The sequence below is a fragment of the Rhizophagus irregularis genome, chromosome 18, assembly GCF_026210795.1.
Source record: "Rhizophagus irregularis chromosome 18, complete sequence".
Classification (NCBI taxonomy): Eukaryota; Fungi; Glomeromycota; class Glomeromycetes; order Glomerales; family Glomeraceae; genus Rhizophagus; species Rhizophagus irregularis.
The window spans coordinates 1,680,259-1,704,754 of NC_089446.1; the positions used below are offsets into that span (position 1 = coordinate 1,680,259).

Genomic DNA, 24,496 nt, shown 5'->3' on the forward strand with positions numbered 1-24,496 from the left:
GATTTGATAAAAGTAATAAAAGTCTAATTTCGATTAAACTTTTTTTAACGATTAATTAACTTTTAAATCAAATTTCGGTTTTATTTTTATCAAATAGACTTTTTCCCAGGAAAGCTTATTTTGAATTTTGAATTTATAAAGCTCCATCAATCGAATTTTTTTCGCAAAAATAATTTTATTTTTTCGATAAACAATTCTCGTAATTTTTATAAAATTTTTATAAAATCTGCAATACATTTTTATATTGATCGTCAAACGTAACTTTTATATAAATCGAACAATATTTTTCGTCATTTTGAAAGAAAGTTCTACTTTATTTACTAATTTTACTATTCTTCTGTTTATTAAAATCTCTATAAAGAATGAAACGATCTGGAAAAAAAAGTGTCGAAAAAAGTCGTCAAGAGTCTCACAAACAAACTTCTTCACAGGAATTTGTAAGTTCCGATTCTCCCAAACAAACGTTGATATCGAAACAACAATCGCAAGCTTAGGATCTGGTTCATCAAAAGCTTCAAAAACAAGCGTCGAAACGGAATCGCACGCTTCGGTTCGGTTCTCGAAAACTCAAAAACAAGCGTCGAAACGAGGAATCGCAGCTTCCGGTTCCGGTTATCAAAACTCAAAAACAAACGTCGAAACGGAATCCGCAGCTTCGGTTCCAGTTCTGCAAAACTCGAAAAACAAACGTTGAAACAGGGGAATCCGCAGCTTCGGTTCGGGACCTTCAAAAGCTCAAAAACAAACGTCGAAACAGGAATCCGCAGCTTCCGGTTCCGGTTCTGCACTCAAAAACAAACGTCGAAACAGGAATCGCAGCTTCGGTTCCGGTTATCAGCTCAAAAACAAACGTCGAAACAGGAATCCGCAGCTTCCGGTTCCGGTTCTATCAAAACTCAAAAACAAACGTCGATACCAGAAGCTTCGGAAGATAATGGGCCATTTCGCTTAGTGGTACCATCCAGCTTGTACTCGCAACAAAGCATGATGGTACCACCAATTCGTAATGTAACCGTACATAGGAAATTAACGCCCATTACACGCACTACCGAACCGTATAGGAGCAATGTACGCATCGCCGAACCGTATAGGAGCAATGTACGCACCGCCTAACCATATAGGAGAGAATTAACGCCAATTATACGTGAACCTTATAGTAGTAATTGGACTAGAGATGTAAATGGTGAGCTACAATTGACTTTTGTATTCATTTTAGAGTTCTGGTCGACTTTAACGTTTTTTAGAAACGTATGATCTCCGAGAAGAAAATGCCTACTTACGGGGAAGAATCGACGAATTAAATCGGCAACTCGATAATGCAAATGGCGAGTTGCGTGACCTATGGCTAGACGTTGGCCAATTACAATCGTATAACAATATACTTAGTCAGGAAAATGACGGCTTGCATCACCGACATTCATCTGACCTTCAAGATATCGAATTTGAAGAGGATCAATGACCAACAAAGCGTAGGAAAGGAAAAAATCTTGTGCGCGATTCTGAAGATGAAATGGAAGTAGATGAAGAAGAAGCTAGGGTTCGTCCAAAAATCCTCTTTCAATGTATGCTTTTAACGCTCGCTAAACCGATATTTTGTACAATTTAGGCCGAGATGAAGACGATTCTAAAAACTTTTCCGATTGAACTAGAATTAAAATACGATGAAAAGTTTACCAGTGAGTCGAATGATGAAATTCTTTGACAGGTTATACCTCGACTAATTGAAGCGATGAAGCCAAGGTATACTCCACGATACAGGCAAGTCAAGTCTTAGCTCTCCGCTTTACATAAACATCGCAGAGTGCGCTTGTTATATAAACAACGCGGCACTTTAGACAAAGATAATCGCCGTCTACATCGAAACAATCGGTTAAATGAGGTAAATAATTTCTTTATTATTTCAAAAAAAAAAAAATCTTATCATTTGTCGAAACTTTAAATATAGAAAAAGGCACGTCGAGTTAAAGGCGCAAAATCGCTTTTCGACAAAAATGACGAAAAACTGGAGAATTATGATTGAAAAGAACTTTTGAATGTTTTAAGTGACAACCGATATCACTCTCCAGAGTATTCTGAATCGGATGAGGAGCAACCAGACGGTAAAAGACATATCAATGTTTATAATCTGTCTTGGAGATCTGAAGAGGTTCGATAACTTATTTGTCGCATTTTTTATTTTTTATTTTTTATTTGTATTATTTTTTTCGTAATAGGATTGATTTTTTTTCTAATAATAGTTAATAGATTTATTACGAAATGTCTTGGACCAACACGCTTTCTCTCTTCAATCTGCACAATTGATACGAATGCGAAATTATGACGATGAGATATATAATATCGTCTCTCGTCATCCACGAGGTGCTCCAAATTGGACCTATGTGGAGCAGAATACGCTGGCCGATACCGACTTTTCTGAGCCGGAGACGCCAATTCAAACGATGGAGAATCTAATAATGGCGGAAGATGCGGAAGTGTCGGCAGAGATGGACGAAATAGTGGTAATAGAAGATTCGGAACTAACGGAAATGGAAGAATCGGAACCAACGGGAGTGGAAGAATCGGAACCAATGGGAGTGGAAGAATCGCCAGAAACGGAAGATGAAACAGACAAATGGTATAAATTTGTACTTTAATTTTTGTTTGAGTTTTTATTATACTAACTTTTTTTTCGAATTTTAGATTGTGAATTCGTCGGTTTTTTTTGGATTTTTTTTTGAAAATTATGGGATTTTTTGTGGAATTGTGGATTGAATTTTTTTATTTTCGTAGGAAATTTTTATTAATTTAGTATTATTTCGTATTATTTTCGTATTGTTTACGTATTATTTACGTATTATTTTTGTATTATTGTTGTAGGAAATTTTTATTATTTTCGTATTATTTTAGTATTATTTTCGTAGGAAATTTTTATTATTTTAGTATTATTTTCGTATTATTTTCGTATTATTTTTGTATTATTTTCGTAGGAAATTTTTATTATTTTAGTATTATTTCGTATTATTTTAGTATTATTTTCGTATTATTTTAGTATTATTGTTGTAGAAAATTTTTATTATTTTCATATTATTTTAGTATTATTTTCGTAGGAAATTTTTACTATTTTTGTAGGAAATTTTTGCGATTTAATTGATTTAATTAAAATAATTGGTAAATCAATTGAAATAAAATCAGTTTTAAAACTTAAATTTGCTAAATTTCGTCAAAATTATTATGGTCGATTTTATTTATTTTTGCAAATCGGCAAATTAAATCAATATCGATTTTTAAACGAATAGTCGATTGTTTATGACGAATTTCATTTGCATGGCAGGTTCGAATTTTATTGATATGTACAGCCGATTTTTTTAACTAATTCCGAAACTTTGCCAATTTCTAATTGCGAGTGGCAGGTGTTATGGTGCAAATCGTCCATAAAATTAGTTGCCAATTTTTTTGGTACTGATCGGCTAATGTCAGACCGAATTTCGTCTAACATTCGGCAATTTAAAATTTTGCCGAAATGGACTATTCTGACCAGTGAGTTGAGGTAGCTGATACTGAAAGATAAGCACATGTCAATTCACTCAATATTGGAAATTTTTCTTTGTTAATTTTCTACCAGAAAAAAGAATCAATATTAAATGGTATTTGTGGAATAGCAAGATATTCATCAAGTTCATTTCGGTTATTAGTAGGTGATAGATGATTAAAAATATTAAAAGGGGTTGATTTATAAAGTGTAGAGGATGGTGTAGGACCAAGAAAAGAAGTGGTAATTGTAACAGGCGTAGGAATTGTAGAAGACTGTGAATGTGATGACATACTAAGTTCATCTTCCTATACTTGTTTTTTAAAGAGTTCAGAGTTTGCTCCATTTCATATGGTGCAAAATCAAGCTTTTAATCTGAGTATCAAGAATTGATGGTAGGTATGATATTTCACGTTTATTTTTCCAATAAAAGAGTATTGCTTGATATAAAGTATCTTTCACTTTTTTTAGAATTCCTGAGGTTTGCATGGGCCGATTTAAATCTACATTTTTTTGATGCTCATTAGTATTTTTTTCATTATTAGGATTATTTGGATTGTCTTGATCTTCATTCCATACAAAGACATCTTCTAAATTTTCGATATTAATATTCATTGTATTTTTGTTAGGTTCATCAGGTTTAAACTTGTTAATGATTTCAGTTATCAAAGGTTTCATAATACTGTGAGTAGAATAATTACTACCTTTAAGATACTGGGTTGCTTCTTCAAAAGGTCCTAATATAGGAATTAAATCACAGAGTAAGTCCCATTCATCATTTGTTAGCATCACTTTGGTTAATCTTTGAGAATCCTTTTTTGAGTCTTGATCAGTTTCTTCAGCTAAATTAGCTTCAAGTGTACGAATATATTCTTTTAACTCTAAAAGTCGACATCACGCTAAGTAACTGGAATTCCAACGTGTTGGAACATCAGCAATAACATGCCTTAAATATTTTGCTGTTTTTCCCGCATCCTAAATTATATAATATAAATTAATATTTGAAAAGACTATGTAAATTATAATTTATTACATTATAGAACTACATGTAATTTAATAAAATTAAACTTACTATAGGAGTCCTCGAGAAGCTATTGGAATTCTAATATTACATTGAATTTAAATTAGAATATAATTAAAATTAAAATTAAAATTTAATATATTGTATTTGACTTAAACTTACCAGCTGTATAAATTGTTTTTGAATTTTTTCAAGACGTTCTGATTGTTTCAGATTCATAAAAAAATCAATAAGACGTTTAGCATGACCAACTAGTGATTTAATAGGCGCCAGACCTTTTCCGACTACAAGTTGTAACATGTAAGCAGTACAAGGCTGCCACATTATATTTTCTGCTGCCAACTCCAAATCTTTGATAACTTTTCACATGTTGGAACCGTTGTCTGTAGTTATCATAAAAGTTTTATCCTGAAGTCCCATTCATCTAACACTGCAAGTAATGTATCACCAATATGATCAGCTGTATGGGGATATGAAATATATTGAACCGAAAGAATAACTTCATGAAGTTGAAATTCAGAATCAAGATATGAACAAGTTATTCCTAGAAACTCTTGGCGATTACGTCCTGTCCAAAGATCACAAGTTAAGGATACTGCATTAGCGTCTTTTTCTAATTTTTCTATAATTAATGGCTTTGAGTAATTATATGCCTTATGAATAAGTAATTTTATATATTTTGGATTGGGTATTTGAAATTTTGGATCTAGTTGAAAAATTAATTGTTTAAATGCTGGACTTTTAAGGACTGTAAGTGGCTGAGAATCACATATGACCCAATCTGTAAGATGTTGGCACAATTCAAGTTGACGTGATTCTTGATGATAAGTTATTTTAGAAAATGCGTCTTTAATATTTTGATTTTGATTTATCTTTGTTTTTTAATAAAAAGCATAATATATTTAAGATTTTACATATACTGTATAATTAATAATTTAATAATAAAATTTACTTACATTAAGCTCTTCTTGTTTTTGAGTTATTCTGTGAATATTTGCAAGATGGTCAGAACAATTACTAGTTGACGTTTCTATCTTGTAAGTCTTTCCACATTCCTTCCCAACTACTACTTCTACTTTACAAACTGCATATCGTACTCCTTCCTTAAAACTAGGCTCAAAATATTTCCAAATCCAACTTCTAACTTTACTCCCTTCACGTCTTTCATTTAATTTTATTCTTTTTTGGTTTAGTTGCTCAATTTCTGTGTCACTATTATTATGAGTTCCTTCAACTTCAGTCATTATTATTATTTATTATATATTTATGTAAATTGTAAGTAGAAATAGATAACGCGTAATTTTTGTGCATTTATTCTGCATCATGTATTGCATTTTTAGTTTCTTTGTATAGTAAATATATGCATTTTATTACTGCTGATTAGGAATTTAAATTTATATTAATTAACCAATCATATTCACCAGATTGAACAGATTTATACGAATAATCTGATGAAAATCCTGTCAAAATTTTGTAATACGTATATCATCCTTTCAAAAAAACTCAATCTGGATTGTAGCTTAAATCCAGATTTGATAGGATGACAGGATTCTGGATGACCAGATCATATCTCTACTCTTTGTTTGATTATATACAATGAATAGGGATGGCATCGGTCAGTCATAACCGGTCAAGAATCTTTGACCGACCGACTAACCGTTTGACCGACTGGTTAACTGATCCTGAAAACGTTTGCAAAATGTAATTTAATTGAAATACTTAATAAAAAATGTTTTTGCAACGTTTTCTATTAAAATAATTAAAAAAATGTTTGCGAAACATTTTTTTTATTAAATTACATTTCGCAAACGTTTTCAGAATCGGTTAAACGGTCAGTCAAATGGTCGGTCAAACGGTCAGTCAGAGGTCTTTGATTGACTGATATCGGTCACAGTCATGACCGGTTATAACCAGTTAATGACCGTGACCGTTGCCATCCCTAACAATAAAGCAAAACATATTAGCCACCTATATGATTAAGATTAAAAGAAGTGAATTAATGATTTTTTTAAAAAACAAAAAAATTTAAAACAGTAAAACTTTTATTTACAGTTTCAGTTTTACCAAGCAAACTATCAAGTATTATTTTACGAATCTTTTTGTCAGTCACTAATCTCAATAAATCAGCACCAGAATGTTTTACCGTGTTGATATCACGTGGCGTGTTCACAGTTATATATAAAATATCACTATATCGTAATGAAGAGGCTGGTTTAACGGTGTATTCTCAATCTCAATTTTTCTTTCTTCTATGATGGCTGTCACCTATAAACCGCACTAATATTATATGACTTCAAATTTTATAAATTGTAAATTGAATAGTAAAAAGAAAAAACTAAACTGATAAAATGATAGAACAACATGTACTGAACATTTCTATTGGGTAATTTTATAGAATTTAATAAGAATTTTAATTAATATTATAGGTTAAAGTTAGATAATTTTAATAAATAGCTATAATAAAAACATAAAATTTTGGACTAGTTTTTATGTAATTTTTATGGATTTTATAAAAATCCATGGAAATCCACAAGAATTCCATGTAATATAGCAAAAAAAAAATTTTGCCGTTCACACGGCAATTATTATATTTTAGCAAAGTACTTTAAAAATAAGTTATACAATATAAATAAATAAAATTTTAAATTTCAGACTATTATTAATATTGTTGTTTATAGGTGACAACCACCATACAACTTTACTTAACTTATTAAGCAAATAATCCTTGTTTTTCAAATAACCTCTTCACTTTTCACGAACAAATGGAATATGATGAAGAAGAACTCATAAAATAGTAATGTTTAATTGATTATCATATAAGAATTAGATAAACTTTCGGTAAAAGTTTCAGTAGATAGCGCGTATATATATATATATATATATTTGTATCTTTAGCTATTTTCTCAGTATGGTGGCTGTTACCTATAAACAACAATAGTCCAAAATTTTGAAATTTATTTATTTATATTGTGTAACTTATGTTTTAAAGTACTTTGTCAAAATATTAATTGCTGCGTAAGCGGCAAAATTTTTTTTTGCCATATTACATGGAATTCTTGTGGATTTCCATGGAATTTTTGTAAAATCCATAAAAATTATATGAAAACTAGTCTGAAATTTTATATTTTTATTATTGCTACTTATTAAAATTATCCAACTTTAACCCATAATATTAATTAAAATTCTTATTAAATTCTATAAAATAATCTGATAGAAATGTTCGGTACATGTTGCTATATCATTTTATCGGTTTAGTTTTTTCTTTTTACTATTCAATTTACAATTTATAAAAATTTGAAGTCACTTAATATTAGTGTGGTTTATAGGTGACAGCCACCATACCATTGTTTTAAATTACTTAATATACACCCACCTGCCAAAGTATCTGGACACTTCTAAAAAGTGACCATTAAATCACATTATTTCGACGTCCAGTGATCAGAATTTAATGATTTATAATTCATTGGATTCGTCTAATTGAGACGCATATAACCGCAGTATTTTCAAGTCTATAAGTTCAATAGATCGGAAGTTATTGCTAAATGTCTAAAAACAGTAAAATGCAAATAACTTTTGATCTATCAATTCTAGAGACATGAAAATAATAGATACAATGTACCTTAACAAGACAAATCTAATGAATCATATTTCATTTTTCTAAGTTTAATAGAGAAGAAAACGTTGTAAAATTTGTATATGTCAAATTTTTAAAAATGAATAATGAATTATTTGCATTTTACTGTTGAAAATAACATCTGATCCATCAAATTTAGAGACATAAAAACACTGCAATTAGATGCATCTTGATAATATGAATTCATTGAATTATAAATAATTAAATTCTGTTCACTGGTTATTGAAATAATGTGATTTAACTTTATGAAGTAATTCATTTTTCGTCTTTAAAAATTTAACAAATACAAATTTCACAACGTTTTCTTTCCTATTAAACTTAGAAAAATAAAATATGATTCATTAGATTTATCTTGTTATGGTACATTGTATCTATTATTTTCATGTCTCTAGAATTGATAGATCAAAAGTTATTTGCATTTTACTGTTTTTAGACATTCAGCAATAACTTCTATTCTATTGAACTTATAGACTTAAAAATACTGCGGTTAGATGCGTCTCAATTAGACGAATCCAATGAATTATAAATCATTAAATTCTGATCACTAGACGTTGAAATAATGTGATTTAATGATTATTTTTTAGAAGTGTCACTGGTCAAAATCAAGGTTATCGGGTACATATTGGGTACCCGATATGTGTGCAATATATGTGATATATGTGTATGATATTTAACAATACTACATATATCGGATGCCCGATAAGTGTAGTAGAAATGTAGAAAATCGGTGACATATATTGTAAACATCGTATGCATTATCTTATACATATCGGGTAGTCAAATATCAGTCACATATCATAGATTTATCAGATACCCGAAAACATCATGTACATATTAGGGTGTCCAGGATTTGACGATCACGATTTTATAACGATTTTGGCCAAAATTTTGCGATTTTTGCGATACCGCGATTTTGGCCAAAATTTTGCGATTTTTGCGATACTCAAATATGATTGGCTATTTAGACACTATAAGTCACGTGAAATCGTGAATGTATCGCCGATAATAACCATTGATAATCTCTTTTTTTTCGCTTAGTCATTTTTAATAAAATGGTCGCGCCTCACATACGTTTGTCTCAAAGTGCCGAGTATCGTGAAAACTATATCGTACAAGAAAACAAACTATGGTGTCGATTTTGCAATGTAGAAATTGATCATGAAAGAAAGAACTCTGTAGATAAACATATTAAAACATTAAAACACCTTAATAATAAAAACAAGAATAATTCTAATTTGTTAATCCAAAGAACTTTACCTTTTTTTGAAAATACACTAAATGAACGAGAAAAAATTAATAAAGAGATAGTGGAAGCATTTACTTATGCAGACATTCCTTTGGAAAAAATTGAGAAATTAAAACCATTTTTATTAAATCATTGTAAAAATGGTATGTATTTTCTGATATTTCAATTTCAAATTTGCCTTTTTTATTTTTATTTATTAATATATTTTTGTTTATAGCGGGCTTAATTACTGGAGCAAATCAACTTCGTGAGAAATATCTTCCATTATCATATGAAATAGCGCTCCAAAAATTGAAAAATGATGTCATCAATAAAATTATTTGTTTGACAATTGATGAAACAACAGATCGTTGTGGCCGGCATGCCGTTAATATATTATTTAGTTTTGATAATAAGACTAAATTAGCTAAAACAGAATTTTTGTCTAATGTTAACGCTTCATCTATTTCACAATTTGTTATGAATACAATTCATTTTTATAATATTTCTTATGAAAATATTATTTTTTTTATTTCTGATAATGCTTCATACATGAAATTGGCGTATTCAAATTTATTTCCCTTTTACCAAATTTAAAACACAATTGTTGCTTAGCGCATATCCTTAATTTAATTGGTGAAGCATGGGTGAACTTTCAAAAGTTTGAATTGGTTGACAAATTAATTATGAATTTTAAATCGATATTTACTTATAATTCACAAAGAAAAATTCGATGGAAGGAGCATTTATTACAAAATGGTATTGAATCACCTACTTTAGCACCCCTACCAGTAAAAACAAGGTGGAATTCATGGTTTTTATTTTTATGTTGGATTAAACCTTTATATTCTCATTTAATAACTTTTGTTACTGCAGAATATTCTATTAATCATGATTCAAAAGCTGTTCGAGATCTTTACACATTTTGTCAAAACAGAAGCCATGTTTTTTGTGTTAAAATATTTATATATTTTATTACATATAATAGCAAAAGGTAAGTGAATTTAATGGATTTAATAATTTTATAATAATATTACTAATATAATACTTTATTTATTTAGATTAATCAATGATTTGGAATTCTTTAAAATAAGAAACAAGGCTATAGCTCCATTTGTTTATTCACGAATAGTATCTCTTCAAGCTTTTTTATCATCAGGAACCAGGAATCCTCCAATTTCAAATGAAATATTCCAATTATTAAACGAAGAAAATCAAGATATTGCATCTTTTGTTTCATTATTTTCTAGAGCTTTTATATTGGCAAATGAAAAATGTGAGAAACATATATCTCATCATCCAGCTTTATTATTTTTCAAAGCAATACAATGTTTTGATCCAAGATTTATTCAATCTAATTCATCTAATCATAATATGGAAAATTATAGAATTATCAAAGAATTTTATCTTCCTACTGATACTTTAATACAAGAATGGGCTATTTACTGTGGACTTAATGAATCTATTGAAGAGTTTGATGATTTGGATTTGTATTGGCGAGGTAAAAGACATATATTACCAGAACTTAGTTCACTGGCTTTAATATATATATGGTTGCCAGTATCTGGTGTAGATATTGAACGTAGTTTTTCTAGTTATAAAAGCATTTTATCAGATAGAAGAGTAGCGCTTAAAGAAGAAAATATTCAAATGCTTAATTTTCTTTATTTTAATCTTAGTAATAATGATGATTATAATAATGAATTGATGATTTATGAATAATATAAATGTATAAATTTATTACTTAATTGTAAATAAATAAATAAAATTTGTATAGAATATAAATTATTAAAAAGTTTTTCATAATCGGAATTATGTTAATTCTGGCCAGAATTATGGTAATTCTGGCTGAAATTATGGATCACGATTTTCACGATTTTTGTGATTTTTCACGCCTGATTTTTGGGCCATCACGACGTCAAATCCTGGACACCCTAGTACATATCTTATACATATCGGGTAGTCAAATATCAGTCACATATCATAGATTTATCAGATACCCGATATATTATAGTAAAATATCGGATAGATATCGTACATTTATCAGATAGTGCCGATATACATGTCCGAAGTATACCTAATAGGCTTAATAGGCTAATAGCTATAATTTACTGATTTTATTATTGAACGCATATCAAAAATAATATTTATTTAATGCAATAATATGAATGCTAATAAATTTATAATTTAAATTCAATTATAATATTAATTTATTTATTTAATTGTTAATTAATTACAAATAAATAAAATTACAAAAAATTATAAAAATTATTCTAGCTGTATAAAAAATTAGAATTATGTGTAAAATAATGTGTTCACTTATTTGCTGCATATTTTTATCTGTTTAATATTTAAAAGAAAGAAATAGAAATAGTAAAGTATTTTAGTAATAAAGATATTAGTATGAATAATGTTAAACGAAATTGTTAAAGAAAAGGAATGGTATTAGAAAATGTTAGTAAAAAAAAAAGAAAAATAAAATGGATAGAAAATGTTAGTATGTTTAGTAGTATTAGTAGAAACAAACGTTAGATTAGAAAAAAGAAAGAGTGTTAAAAAAAATATTAATAATATAAATAAAAATTAGTAAAAAATATACCTTTATATTTATTCCAGTTTTATTCCACCTCTTTTTTCGAAGTTTGCTATTTAAAGAGAAAATAGATCTTGTTATTATATTTTTTTAATAAAATAAAAAATAAATATTTAAGTTACCTTGATATGCGTTACTATCATATTCTTCTGAAAATACATTATATCTTCTTTTTCCTTGGGTTTACTGTATATAAACCAAATTAATCTTTGATTAAATTTTTTTAAAAAGAATGCTTAAATTACCTTGATATGTGTTGGTTCCAAATTCTTTTGATTTAGATTTTTTTTCTTGAATTTGCAGATATAGGATTACCGCCTTGATGTACAGTATCAAAAAATGTCCGCTCTTGATGTGGAAGGTACTTAGAAACCACCTCTTCTCCCGATTAATGAGACCCTAAGTCAGAGGAGGCTAGCCTATCGGGCAGGAGTACCCTACAACTTCATCCCTAGGTAGTCAAAAACCTCGGGTGTTCCAGACCACAGCGTACTACATGATTAGTCTTTGGACATGTTGGGATTTGATAAGTGAGAGAAAAAATAACTCCAGCGCCAGCGTTTTGTAAAGAATAATAAAATAATATTTTTAAGTTAGTTCTTTCTTTATTAAATTTTTGAAAAAGTTTTGTTTCTTAAAATCATAATATTGTAAAAAAATGCTGGTTGCTACAACTGACGGACAACGACAAATTGTCAGGCTACCCCCGGACAAAGTAATTGGAAGGCAGAAAATGTCATAAAATATCCAGCCCTATTTCATAACATTTTCCTCTAGGCTAAAGCAAATATTACAAAAGAAATTGCAAATATATTTAACAAGCAATAGATACATGGCCGTTGAAAAATATATTCACACTTCATATTGTAATACCACAGTCTAACAAAGAAAGACAAGAAATTGCAAATATATTTAACAAGCAATAGATACATGGCCGTTGAAAAATATATTCACACTTATACCACAAAGAAAGACTCAAACCACAACATATTGTAAAGAAAAATATGAAAAATATGTGTATATCCTATTTTCATACCTTGCTTAACAGCTCCACTATTTATTTTAAATCGGCTTTTCTCTTTTTTGTATGTGGGTAGGTGGGCATATTATTTCCTTTCTTTTATTCTTTTCTTTTGAATGGTACATTTTTGTAAGTTTTAATAAGAAAAGAATTGAAAATAAACAAAAAAACAATCACACGATTTTATCTATTTTTAGATATCACATGCATGTAATCATAATGATCCTAATTGGTTAATATATCAATAACAATGATGATTATCTGTTATTGGAGAATTAAGTTGATTTATAATATTATTGATGTAATTATTTATTGGACGAACTTATTAATGATTATTGAGAATTTTTTTTATTTATGTATATAATTTTATATCATTTTTAATATTTTTAAATATTACAGAATTAATTTTTTTATTATCTTAAACAACATCGACGTGACATAAATAAAATTACGTTGATAAATTTATATTTCAAAATAATCTGATTGAATAATCATACGTGATATACATCCAATATCCAATATGAATAAATTTAGCCGCTGCTTTGCATCGGGTATTAATTGATTAATAAGCTTATAATAGATCACGGGCGATGGTCGCAATTATAATTTATTTATACAGACTAAATGTTTTAATTATATAGATTCTAGATGGCATAATAATGAAGATTAAGGATTATCATTTTTGTTTACCCGCATAGCTTTTATGTTTATCAGTTGTTTTTTATAAGTTCAAAAATCAAAAACCAATTAACAATATTATATTAAAAAATAAGAAAATTTGATATAAGAATATTGTTTATTATTATAATAAAAAATATAATAAAAATAATAAACTAAAATAAAAGATTAAAAATGACGATTTCAGGAGGGAAGAAGAAGGGAAAGGGGAAGGGGAAACGAAAGGTAAGGGAAGGGGAAGGGGAAAACGAAAGGGAAGGGAAGGGGAAGGGGAAGGGGAGAACGAAAGGTAAAGGGGAAAACGAAAGGGAAGGGGAAGGGGAAGGGGAAGGGGAGAACGAAAGGTAAAGGGGAAACGAAAGTGAAGGAGAAGGGGAAGGGGAAAGGAAGGGAAGGGAAAACGAAAGAAAGGGAGGGTCTATTTTTCGCAAAATTCATGGAATAAGATTATAGTTTTACGCATTAGTGATATATATCCATCTAATTATAAATTCATGATTAATTAGTATTTACCTTAATTCCTATTTCTTCTTCTTCTATTTCTTCTTCTTCTATTTCTTCTTCTTCTATTTCTTCTTCTCCTTCTCCGATCGCTGCTGCTGCTGCTGTTGCTGCTGCTGCTATGGCTTCAGGAACGACGCCGGCGTCATTCCCTATACCTATAGGTCCATCGATTCACTCTCTGCTGCAGGTACACCCTGCGTAACCTGTCTAAAATAAAAAGAAAAAAATGTAAATATAAATTTAATGAATCAGTAATATATACAAAGTATCATAATTAAGATCGAATCAATTACTAGTTTGCAGCCAGAATTCATCGCTTAATTCATTAAAAAAGCGAATATCGTAATTGTTGGGAGAGTGGATCGGGTGACCATCAGGATTCCCTAAAATAAATAAAATTGGTTTTATGTGAATTGGTTAAGAAATTTAACGTTAACCTCAAATATACAAACCATTATTAATCCTAGTCAAATTTTTGAAACCTATTATTAATTAAATATATTAATAAAGTATTTACTAATATTCACAAATTAATTACAAATGGTAAAAGATTCACCTCTCTTCAATGCCCTCCATTTATTGCGGCATTGATTTTGGGTGACAATAAAGTTATAATTGTTGCTTATTCTCCTAGCTATTCTTGCCCATATTATTGAATGATCTCGGATCGAACGATCCTTGAAAACATTATGGTACAAGCGCCAGTATCTAATTAGTATAAATAAAGTTACCATTTTAACTTTCCATTTTTTTTTATTGTAAGATTTATCAGTTATACAAATTTACCTAATTAATGCCCTGGTGGCATCGAACGGCCAGTTGGAAAGTACGTTATTTATGTTGACGTTTAAAATATTAAGGTTGGCCATTTATTATAAATAAAAAATTGATTTATTGTGATAAAAAATTGGGTTAAAAAGATTGATTTATTATGATGAAAAATTGGGTTAAAAAGATAAATAAAAAAAATTCGATAATTGCCTTATTTATGTAAAAAAATATACCACTTTTCTGCGCATAATCATAATATAATTTGATCTTAATTGTGATTATTTCTATTATTTCTGTATTACGAATCAGAGAAATAATTTTGTATACTCTTAAAAAAATCAGTTTTAAAGTAATCAATTAAATTGATATGTTTGATTGATACAGGTATTACACAATTAAATGATACAAGTATTATATCATTAAATTCATTATACAGAAAACAATTTTAAGAACTATAATATATCCAGCGTAAATAAATTAAATATTCTCCTTGCAAGTTGAGTGAACGTCACGAGAAAAAAATTTATAAATTTATTAAATCAGTCTTTGTTTAAATTTTATTTTTTTACAAATACAATTATGACCGACACCGACCGATTATCGGTGCGGTATGATACCAATGATTGTTATTTAATAATGTTAATATATTTCGTACATGATTTGCATACAATCAATTTTAATTGTAAAGTAATTGTAAAAATTTGCGTTTGCATAATTAAATATTAATCGCGAATTAATCATCGGTAGATCTTTATTCTATATAAGGTTAATTTTGACTTTGTCTACGAGCAAAATTTAATATTGTCACTTAACAAATTTAGCAATTTATGATTTTGGTGTGATGATCAATTTTAATTATTATAAAAGGAAATTTTATTATTGTATTCTGTATGACCGTATTACCTTTATTATCGAATGTAATACAATGAAATGTTAATTTTTAAAGAAATCTATAAATTAAATTTTCTATTTAATGGTATTATTGACAAATATTTCCTTTTTCCTACGCACACACTTTTGAATTTTGTAGCTCTACATAGTATTCTATAAACAGCTATTATTGAATCACAACCTTCCTGAAAGTATTCAGCTTGCCATAGTTCGGTATTTGATATCTCTGGTTCTATGAATCTATGTTTAAATCGGATATCAGAGGAAGGTGCACTTTTATACCACTTAACATATGCTAGAAGATGTTTTCTTGGTCCTTCAGGTAATCTAAGTGTATGTTTAAAATAATATTGAACATCTCCTGGGTATATATCAACTGAATCATCATTAGACGCTTTTCATTTTGCAAGAATAGTTACATTTTTTCTTGATGACCCGAAATCATAGATCCAAATATTTCAGCACCAATTTGTAATCTTGCGTGTTGATCAATTACCAGGTCCATAAATCCTAATATTTCATTTTGTTCTTTTTCATATAATATAGAATACCATTCACATAAAAATCTACGCAATTCTAAAGGTATAATAACTTTGAAACACGAAGGATTAAGCATTTGACCCGGTAATCTCTTAGTACCATATATTTTGGAAAACGTAGATGTATTATGTCTCATGGACAAAAAGTGTTGTAACTCATCCTTTTCTGCCGTAAATGCCAAACTACCCACAGCTTGTTTTGGCATAATAAGACTAAGAGATTCTTTTAGAAGACCAGATGACCATTTATAAGATAAATGATAATCTATTAAAGTATTCTTAAGAACGATTCGCATAAGTTCAGGCTCTATTTGTCGATTACTATTAGGGTATGATCCTGGATAATAATAATAGATTTATTTGTATTCTTTATTTTTAAAAAATATTAACATAACAACAAACATCTTACCAATATATCCATTAAGTCTCTCATATGGAAAAAGCCAAAAACTATATATGGAACCATAGTCACGGCAACAGTCGGGAATATGAAGTGCAAGGTGTATGTTGCTTGTTATAAATTCCGGCCCATATGTTCTTTCTATAAGGTGAGCCATGTCCTTCAACCTCTCTTGCGCTTCTCTCAGATCATCTTCTGTAATAAATCTTGCTACTAAAAGATTACATGCTCGAACAAAATGTCCTAAGATCTTTCTATCATTATTATCTAGCATGTCCCATAGTATAGGCGTGGAATAAATCATAATAAAGGTTTTCCATTGATCAGCAGTTAAATTTGAAAAACCTTCATTTCCAATTGCAATCTTTGGGGGGATTCTACCGATATCAGAAGGTAATTCAATATAATCCATTCTCTTTTGTGCAATTCGAAGTTGCTCCACGCTTAACTTATTTTGATTAATGAAAATGGATTTGATTATCCATTTTGCTATACCTAGAAAAAGACAATGCATTGGATCCACCACGGCAAATCTTATGGGATCCATATATGGTAAGCGAAGCAACTCGCTCCACCTTACACCATGTTCTTTAAAATGTGTATCTCTGAAGGACTTCGAATTGCATTGCAACCATTCATGAGCATATTGCCTATGTAATGAAGGATTTATGGGATTTGTTACCCATTTATCATATTCTTGCATTCCTCCATAATGAGTTTTTTTATAAACTTCACTATAAGTACTACGCTTTTCACACCTATGACATTTCATTACTGCTGAGGCATGCTCAAATAACTTTCGTGTTGCTGGTGTATCTGATGATCCAATAATTAATGCAACTTTTATGTCTAAACCTTCAGTATATTGGTAGGTCTTTGGAACTCTCCAGCCCTTCCAGAGTTCTAAAAGCTCATCCACAATAGGGGCTAAATAATGGTTAATACGTTCCAACCCTACTTCTTTCGGTCCTGGCAAAAAACCTAAGTAAATAATATTTTCGGGTTTATTCCTTTCTGTTCTCGGAAGATTACAGATAGACGCGTAAATAGCACCAGCACTGTGTTGAGTATAGGTGAAAGGTTGAAACCAATCAAGATTAAAGAGAAGGCCCAGGTGTGTTGTCGCAGTTTCTGGTGTAAAGAAGGTATCGCCATTAAATGGGAAAGTTTTCCATACCTTACCATCATAAATATCTGAATAGGTATTAACCCCTCCTCTTTGAATTCCTGATAATTCCAGCATATCTTCAAACCCAGGTCGTTGGTATAACATACTTAATTGCTGACGAATACTTGGTTTAGGGTAAATCATACGATAGCAGTAGCAATTATTTCACCCTTTCTTTTTTTAAGAATAGAAAGTGGATTGTTGCATTTATTACGACGACTAGGTACTGGATTATCTGGGAATTCTTCATGTAGGCAATTTGCAATAGCAGCTTTTCCTTCTTCTTTGTATTCAACAATATTTCTAACATTATACAATTTATGACAATTGTTGCATACAGCTAACTGCATTTTTGGTTGAAAGATATTTAACATTTTTTTTGCAAGATATAAGGATGCTGGAAAATTTTTAAATTGTGATTTATCTAAACGAGTAAGTACAATATGTAAGAATTTTATTAATACTTCAAGTGCTATATCTGGAAGTCTAAATCTTTGTTGAAATTTGAATACCCATAAAATAATTTCAGTTTCTATAGAATCATTTAAACTTTCCATCACAAATACTTCATCATTACCAATTTCAGGAGATGAAAAAAATTCTTCTATATCCTCCTCCTCCTCCTCATCATCTCCATCATCATCATCATCTTCTTCTTCATTATAATCGCCTTCATCTTCACCACCATTATTTTCAGCACCATTATTCTCATCGCCATCATCCTCATCACCGTCATCCTCATCACCGTCATCCTCATCACCGTCATCCTCATTATCATCATTTTCTTCTTCTTCATTGTAATATATATATTCATCGTTATCCTTATTTTCATCAGGTGCTGGAACATGAAAATAAGAAGGATTTGGCAATAATGGTGATGATGAAAATAATGTATGTATGTTTTCATTATTATTTGGTTGGAATGAATCAGTATCTTCATTGAAAGGATTAAAGCCACTATTATGTTGGGAAGAATCAAGATTAGAACTTGATGCCCTTTTTCGCTTTTTTGTAAGGTTTACATCTTGAATAATGATTAATCTTTTTTGTTTTCTCGCTGTAATAGTATCTTCCTGATTTTTCCTAGTATCCTCTGAGTTCCACAAACTTTCATCATTTGTATGATTTTCTTGAGTGCGAAAATCAACCTCTGCGCTGTCACAACGAATACAATGGCATGGATACAAATACCTTTTTCTGGGTTTTATTAAATCGGCCATTTTTGGTTTTTTTAATTTTATTGAATTGGCCGTTTTAGATTTTATTAAATCGGATACAGAGGTAGAGATTTCAATTTTAGTTTTTTTGGATTTTATTAAATCAGACACGGAGGCAGAAGTTTCAATTTTACTTTTCCTGGGTTTTACTAAATCAGAAACAGAGGTAGAGGTTTCAATTTTACTTTTTTTGTGTTTTACTAAATCAGACACGGAGTTAAAGGTTTCAATTTTACTTTTTTTATTATTCATTTTGTATTTTATGAAATAGCTAAGAAAGTTAAGGTTACAATTACTTAAATGAAATACGCTTATTAAAAAATTTTCAAAAAAATTATCAATTCAATTTTTCCAAAATCAGGTTCTTCAATCACTTTTTTAGGATCAGGAACAAGTTCGCGTTCAATTTTTCAATTTCGTGTTCAACCTTTCTTTTAGGATCAGATACACGTTCAATTTTTCCTTAAGATTAAGATTAGTTTCGCGTTTAATTCCTATTTCAAAATCAGTTTCGCGTTTTTGGTAAGATAAAATAAACGTTTAATTATTCTTTTAGATCAGATTCGCATGCAGTTCTTCAAAATCAAGTTCGCGTATCTCGCGTCACTTATTCGCGTATCTCGCGTTACTCATTCGCGTAGTCAAATCTCAACAACTTCGAAATCTATAAATTTGCTCACAAATCTTTTTTCACAAATTCCTCTTCTCAATCAAAGCAATCAAAGTAGGCAATGATGGATAGTGATCAAGAATCTACCTCCTCATCTTCCTCATCATCTTCTACCTATTCATCTTCGTCCTTGTCAGACAATGCTATTCATTTGAATCAAAATATGTATCGAACAATTAAAGTAAGTATTTTTTTATTATCTGTCATTGAATTTTCCCAAATATTTACGTTTATTTATTATTTATAGAAAGAAGTCTTTATCTGGGTAGATTCTGAATTTAAGGATATATATGAGATCGATAGTGATCGTATGTGGCTTGAACAAAAAGAAAATATAATTACAAAATTACTTTCACCGCTTTATAAGTTAGTCAACAAAAAGTATAATGTTTCGAATAGTGACATCTTAAAGATGTTACATGGACGTTGGCGTTCACGCCATCGTGTAAGCAATATAAAGAAGTAAGGAGACGACAAAGTGAAAATGGATAGGAGGAGATTAAAGAAGAATTCAAGAACTATGGACGTTAGTAACCATTTTATTAATATGAAGTGGGAATTTAGTTAATTTTATTTAATTTTATAATTATTTATTATTATAGAAAAAAAAAAGAAGAGCTCAAGCGGCAAACTATTTAATAGAAAATAATGATAAATACATTCGTAGATACCCGGAGAAGGAGCTTGTACGAATTCTTAAGGAATCTGGTTATCATTCAGAAGAGTGGGAGGAAACCGATTCTGATGAAGAAAATAATATAATTGGTGAAGAATCTGCTGTTAAAGAAAAGACAATGTCAATTCATATATATAAAACATGGTGGCGTTCTTCTGCAGTATGTACTATATATTTATGATTATTTTTTTTATTTTATTTATTAATAGTAATTATTTATTAAAGCTTCAGCGTTTATTACATGATCGGATTGATCCGACCGTTGAAAAACTGAGGAAAAAACCTCGAATTCTAAAAATTAAAAGAGTTCAAAGATGTAAAACAACAACAAGTATGCCTCCAGTGGATACACCAAATTGGTGTCTGACCGATGAGGCTCTTAAAAGATTTAATCGTTCAACAAATGAAATTCCAACATATGATTATAATACTGATCAAGATGAAGAAAGTGACGAATATCATAACGATGAATATGAAAATAAAAAAAGAAAAAATAAAAAAAACAAAAAAAGCAAAAAAAGGGGGTAAAAAAACATAAAAATAATTAAATATTATGATTAAATACTTTTATTAGGTTATTCTTATCAATTGGCATTTATACGAATTGATTAAAATAAAGTTGTATGTAAGATTAATTTGAACATTCAATCCAATTAATTTTAAAATAAAATATGTATATTTTTAATATTTTCGTCAGTTATTCGTGATATCAGAAAAAATAAAAAAAAATTGAAAATAAGGGGTTTTATATGAATAAACGATTATCTTTAATATTAAAATACTTTTTTTAGTAATAATTTTAATATACCTCTTTGAATTATATAATACAAATACAATAAATAAATATTTTGCATATCGGTACCCGATATGTGTAAGATTGATTCAGGTATTACATATCAGGTGACTAATCGTTTAGATATCGGGAATCCGATTTTTAGGCATATTTGATATGTTACATATCGGGTACCCGATATGTAATAAATGTCCGATATGTATCTGATTAGTCACTGATATATAGGTACCCGATATGTACCCGATAGCATCAATTTTGACCAGTGTGTCTGGATACTTTTGGCAGGTGGGTGTATGTTGAGAGTGATTATTCATCAGAATATTCGAGAATTATATAGTATATACCATCATCATAAAGTGTTTTATTTAGTAAGGAACATTAACGATTTTTTTTCTATTGTGAAAGGTTCAACTTATTTTTATTAAGAAATTTGTATATAATAATTTGTAAAAACGGAATGAAACAACTAAGGTTGCTTGCCGAAACCTATTTGGCCTAATGCTGAAATGAGAAACTCCACATATAGTGCCGTAATTGCGAAACTGCAAAACTGCTGAAACTTGCAAAACTGCCAAAATTTGCGAAACCTTTATAACGAGTTTATTCGTAGTTTTGGCATAATAATAATATTATTTTATATGAATTTCGGCATAATTACAGCATTCCTAATATTTTATTTTCTAATAAATTTACATATAATTAAACAACATTGTAATATTCTAATAATAATATTATTATTGAAAAAATCCTAACAAATGCAACAGTCATGATTTTTTTTCTGGAAATTTTACATAAAAAAAAATAAATTAATTTTTTTTTTTTCTGCAATGCATTTGATAGTTTATTAAACAGAAAGAAGATTTGTAAATTACATGAAGTAAATAAAAACTAATCTATACTATCTAATATTATTAACTACCAAACCACTCGTCATGTCTAAACACAGGTTGAAAAGGAAAAAATCAGGCATCAATCAGTCATCAATCGGTCACCAATCAGGTACCTAATTGGTGACCGATTGGTGACTGATTAGCATTTTCGCCAAATACCGTCACCAATCAGGCAGTTTGCTAACTTTTGATCCAGTGATCAGAAAAGGATGAAATATAGCTCATTGGAATCGTCTCAACATGACGAATCTAATGGCAGTAAAATCGCATCTCCAGGATTAATAGTTAATAAAAAATTAAATAAAATATAAATGATACATTTTTATTTTTATATTTTACTTAATTTTTCATCAAGTATTAATCCTAGAAATGCGATTTTACTACCATTAGATTCGTCATGTTGAGACGATTCCAATGAGCTATATTTCATCCTTTTCTGATCACTGGATCAAAAGTTAGCAAACTGCCTAATTGGTGACGGTATTTGGCGAAAATGCCAATCAGGCACCGATTGGTGCCTGATTTTTCACTTTTCGACCTGTGAAAGCACTCCACGTGTGCACTGTCAGGTGGAATTTTTGCTCAGAGGGTATGGTTCATTTTGAAATGGCCATTCTTAGCATAAATGCCTCTCTTTCTTCACAAGGCATCCACAGGACCCACAAAAAATAAATTAATTAAATAGATTAATTTTATATTCACCAGTGGTTAATTTAAAATTAATTCATCAGTAGTGAAATTCACTTTAATTTTTATAAGTTTTTATTAAAATACCAAATTTTAGTAATTTAATGGTGAATTTCACCTTGATTTACATGTATTACATACATGTGTTACATTGAATTTTTAAAATTTTATGGTGAAATTCACCTTCGGTGAATTTACCCTAATTTACATAATGTATAAACAAACTTTTAGCCTTAGAACGCCATTTTTCTTTTTTTGTTTTTATTTTCTTTAAACAATATAAACAATATGGAGGATTCTAATGATTATAATAAAGATATATATAAGACAAATGCATTTTTTTCACCATATTCTGAAACTTTAGACTTCTTATTGTCACCATTTAATGATAATTTTGCTATAAATTTTTTACCAGTTGTTGAACCAGATTTTAATCATAATTTTACAAACATAGATAGTTTTTCTCTTGAAACACCTTCTAAACCATCTATTAACCCTTCTTTAGAGTTACTTTCTGAGCCTTCTTTAGAGTTATCTTCTGAACCTTCTTCTGAACCTTCTTGTGAAACTCCTTTTGAACTACCTTTTGAAGAACATTTTGAATCATTATCTGAACAGGTTTATCAATATAATCTTACTGTAGGAGATTATTTTGATAATTGGCAATCAGTTGATACATTTATGCATCAATATTGTTTAGAAAGAGGGTTTGGATATCAAGTTTATCGAAATGATAAAGATCTAAATGATTTTACTATTATACGACGTAAATCATTTTGTTGTTCTTCAAATGGAAAATATGAATCCAGAAAAGTAATAGATCAGAAATTGCATCGTTTACGTGGTACTATAAAGACAAATTGTGAGTGGCATTGCAACTTCTTATTTCCAAAAATGGCAAATCAAGTAAAATGTATATCATTAAAAGATATACATAATCATGAAGTAAACCCTACCCAATTACCTTATATTATTGCTAGATATAGACGTTTTAATAACGAAATGATAAAAGACTTAAAATTTTTTTGAATTGCAAAGTTGCACCTATTATACAACTAGAAATTCTTAAAAGAAAGTATCCAGAACATGTATTTCATAAACAAGACGTTTATAATGCTATTTATAATTTATGCCAGAATAATAAAAATGAAAGACCTGACTCTTTATTATTTCTTGATATCTTATTTGAAAAAATGACTCAAGACCCACGTTAGAAAGTTTTTGTTCATCATACTGGTAGTAAAAATCACCTATCAGGTATATTTTGGATATCTCCCAGTCAACTAGAATTGTATAGGCGATTTTCTGATATAGTATTAAATAATAATACTTATAAAACTAACAAGTATAATATGTACTTAAGTGTATTTATGATAAAAGATAACTATAGAAGATTTTGCAATGTGGCAAATGTTTTAATAGAAGATGAATTTTCTTCAACATACACTTGGATTTTACAATGTTTGGTAAAAACAACTAGCAATATAATTCCAAAATCATTTTGGACTGATTTTGAACCTGGATTAATTAATGCTGTTGCTCAAGTTTTTCCAAATATACCACATTTTTATTGTATGTTCCATATATGGCAGAATATTATAAAGCATCTT

General features: G+C 29.2%; 5 protein-coding genes across 5 annotated transcripts; 3 read left to right on the forward strand and 2 right to left on the reverse strand.

Annotated features, from left to right (window-relative positions):
• Positions 1–362: 362 nt before the first annotated feature.
• Positions 363–1,459, forward strand: OCT59_010012 (uncharacterized protein; the record flags this gene model as incomplete). The annotated part of the gene is made up of 5 exons (XM_066132738.1): positions 363–437; positions 513–716; positions 811–1,085; positions 1,158–1,183; positions 1,245–1,459. 5 exons carry the CDS (start codon positions 363–365, stop codon positions 1,457–1,459), a joined length of 795 nt encoding a protein of 264 aa, XP_066000354.1.
• A 2,135-nt stretch (positions 1,460–3,594) lies between these two features.
• OCT59_010013 (uncharacterized protein) lies at positions 3,595–3,801 on the reverse strand (the record flags this gene model as incomplete). Its single annotated transcript, XM_066132739.1, has 1 exon — positions 3,595–3,801. One exon carries the CDS (start codon positions 3,799–3,801, stop codon positions 3,595–3,597), a length of 207 nt encoding a protein of 68 aa, XP_066000355.1.
• Positions 3,802–5,464: 1,663 nt separating this feature from the next.
• Positions 5,465–5,773, reverse strand: OCT59_010014 (uncharacterized protein; the record flags this gene model as incomplete). Its single annotated transcript, XM_025312162.2, has 1 exon — positions 5,465–5,773. One exon carries the CDS (start codon positions 5,771–5,773, stop codon positions 5,465–5,467), a length of 309 nt encoding a protein of 102 aa, XP_025164607.2.
• An 8,081-nt stretch (positions 5,774–13,854) lies between these two features.
• OCT59_010015 (uncharacterized protein) lies at positions 13,855–14,386 on the forward strand (the record flags this gene model as incomplete). The annotated part of the gene is made up of 2 exons (XM_066132740.1): positions 13,855–13,969; positions 14,187–14,386. The coding sequence occupies 2 exons, from the start codon at positions 13,855–13,857 to the stop codon at positions 14,384–14,386; spliced, it is 315 nt and encodes a 104-aa protein (XP_066000356.1).
• An 8,788-nt stretch (positions 14,387–23,174) lies between these two features.
• Positions 23,175–23,915, forward strand: OCT59_010016 (uncharacterized protein; the record flags this gene model as incomplete). Its single annotated transcript, XM_066132741.1, has 1 exon — positions 23,175–23,915. One exon carries the CDS (start codon positions 23,175–23,177, stop codon positions 23,913–23,915), a length of 741 nt encoding a protein of 246 aa, XP_066000357.1.
• Between the last annotated feature and the right edge of the window lie 581 nt (positions 23,916–24,496).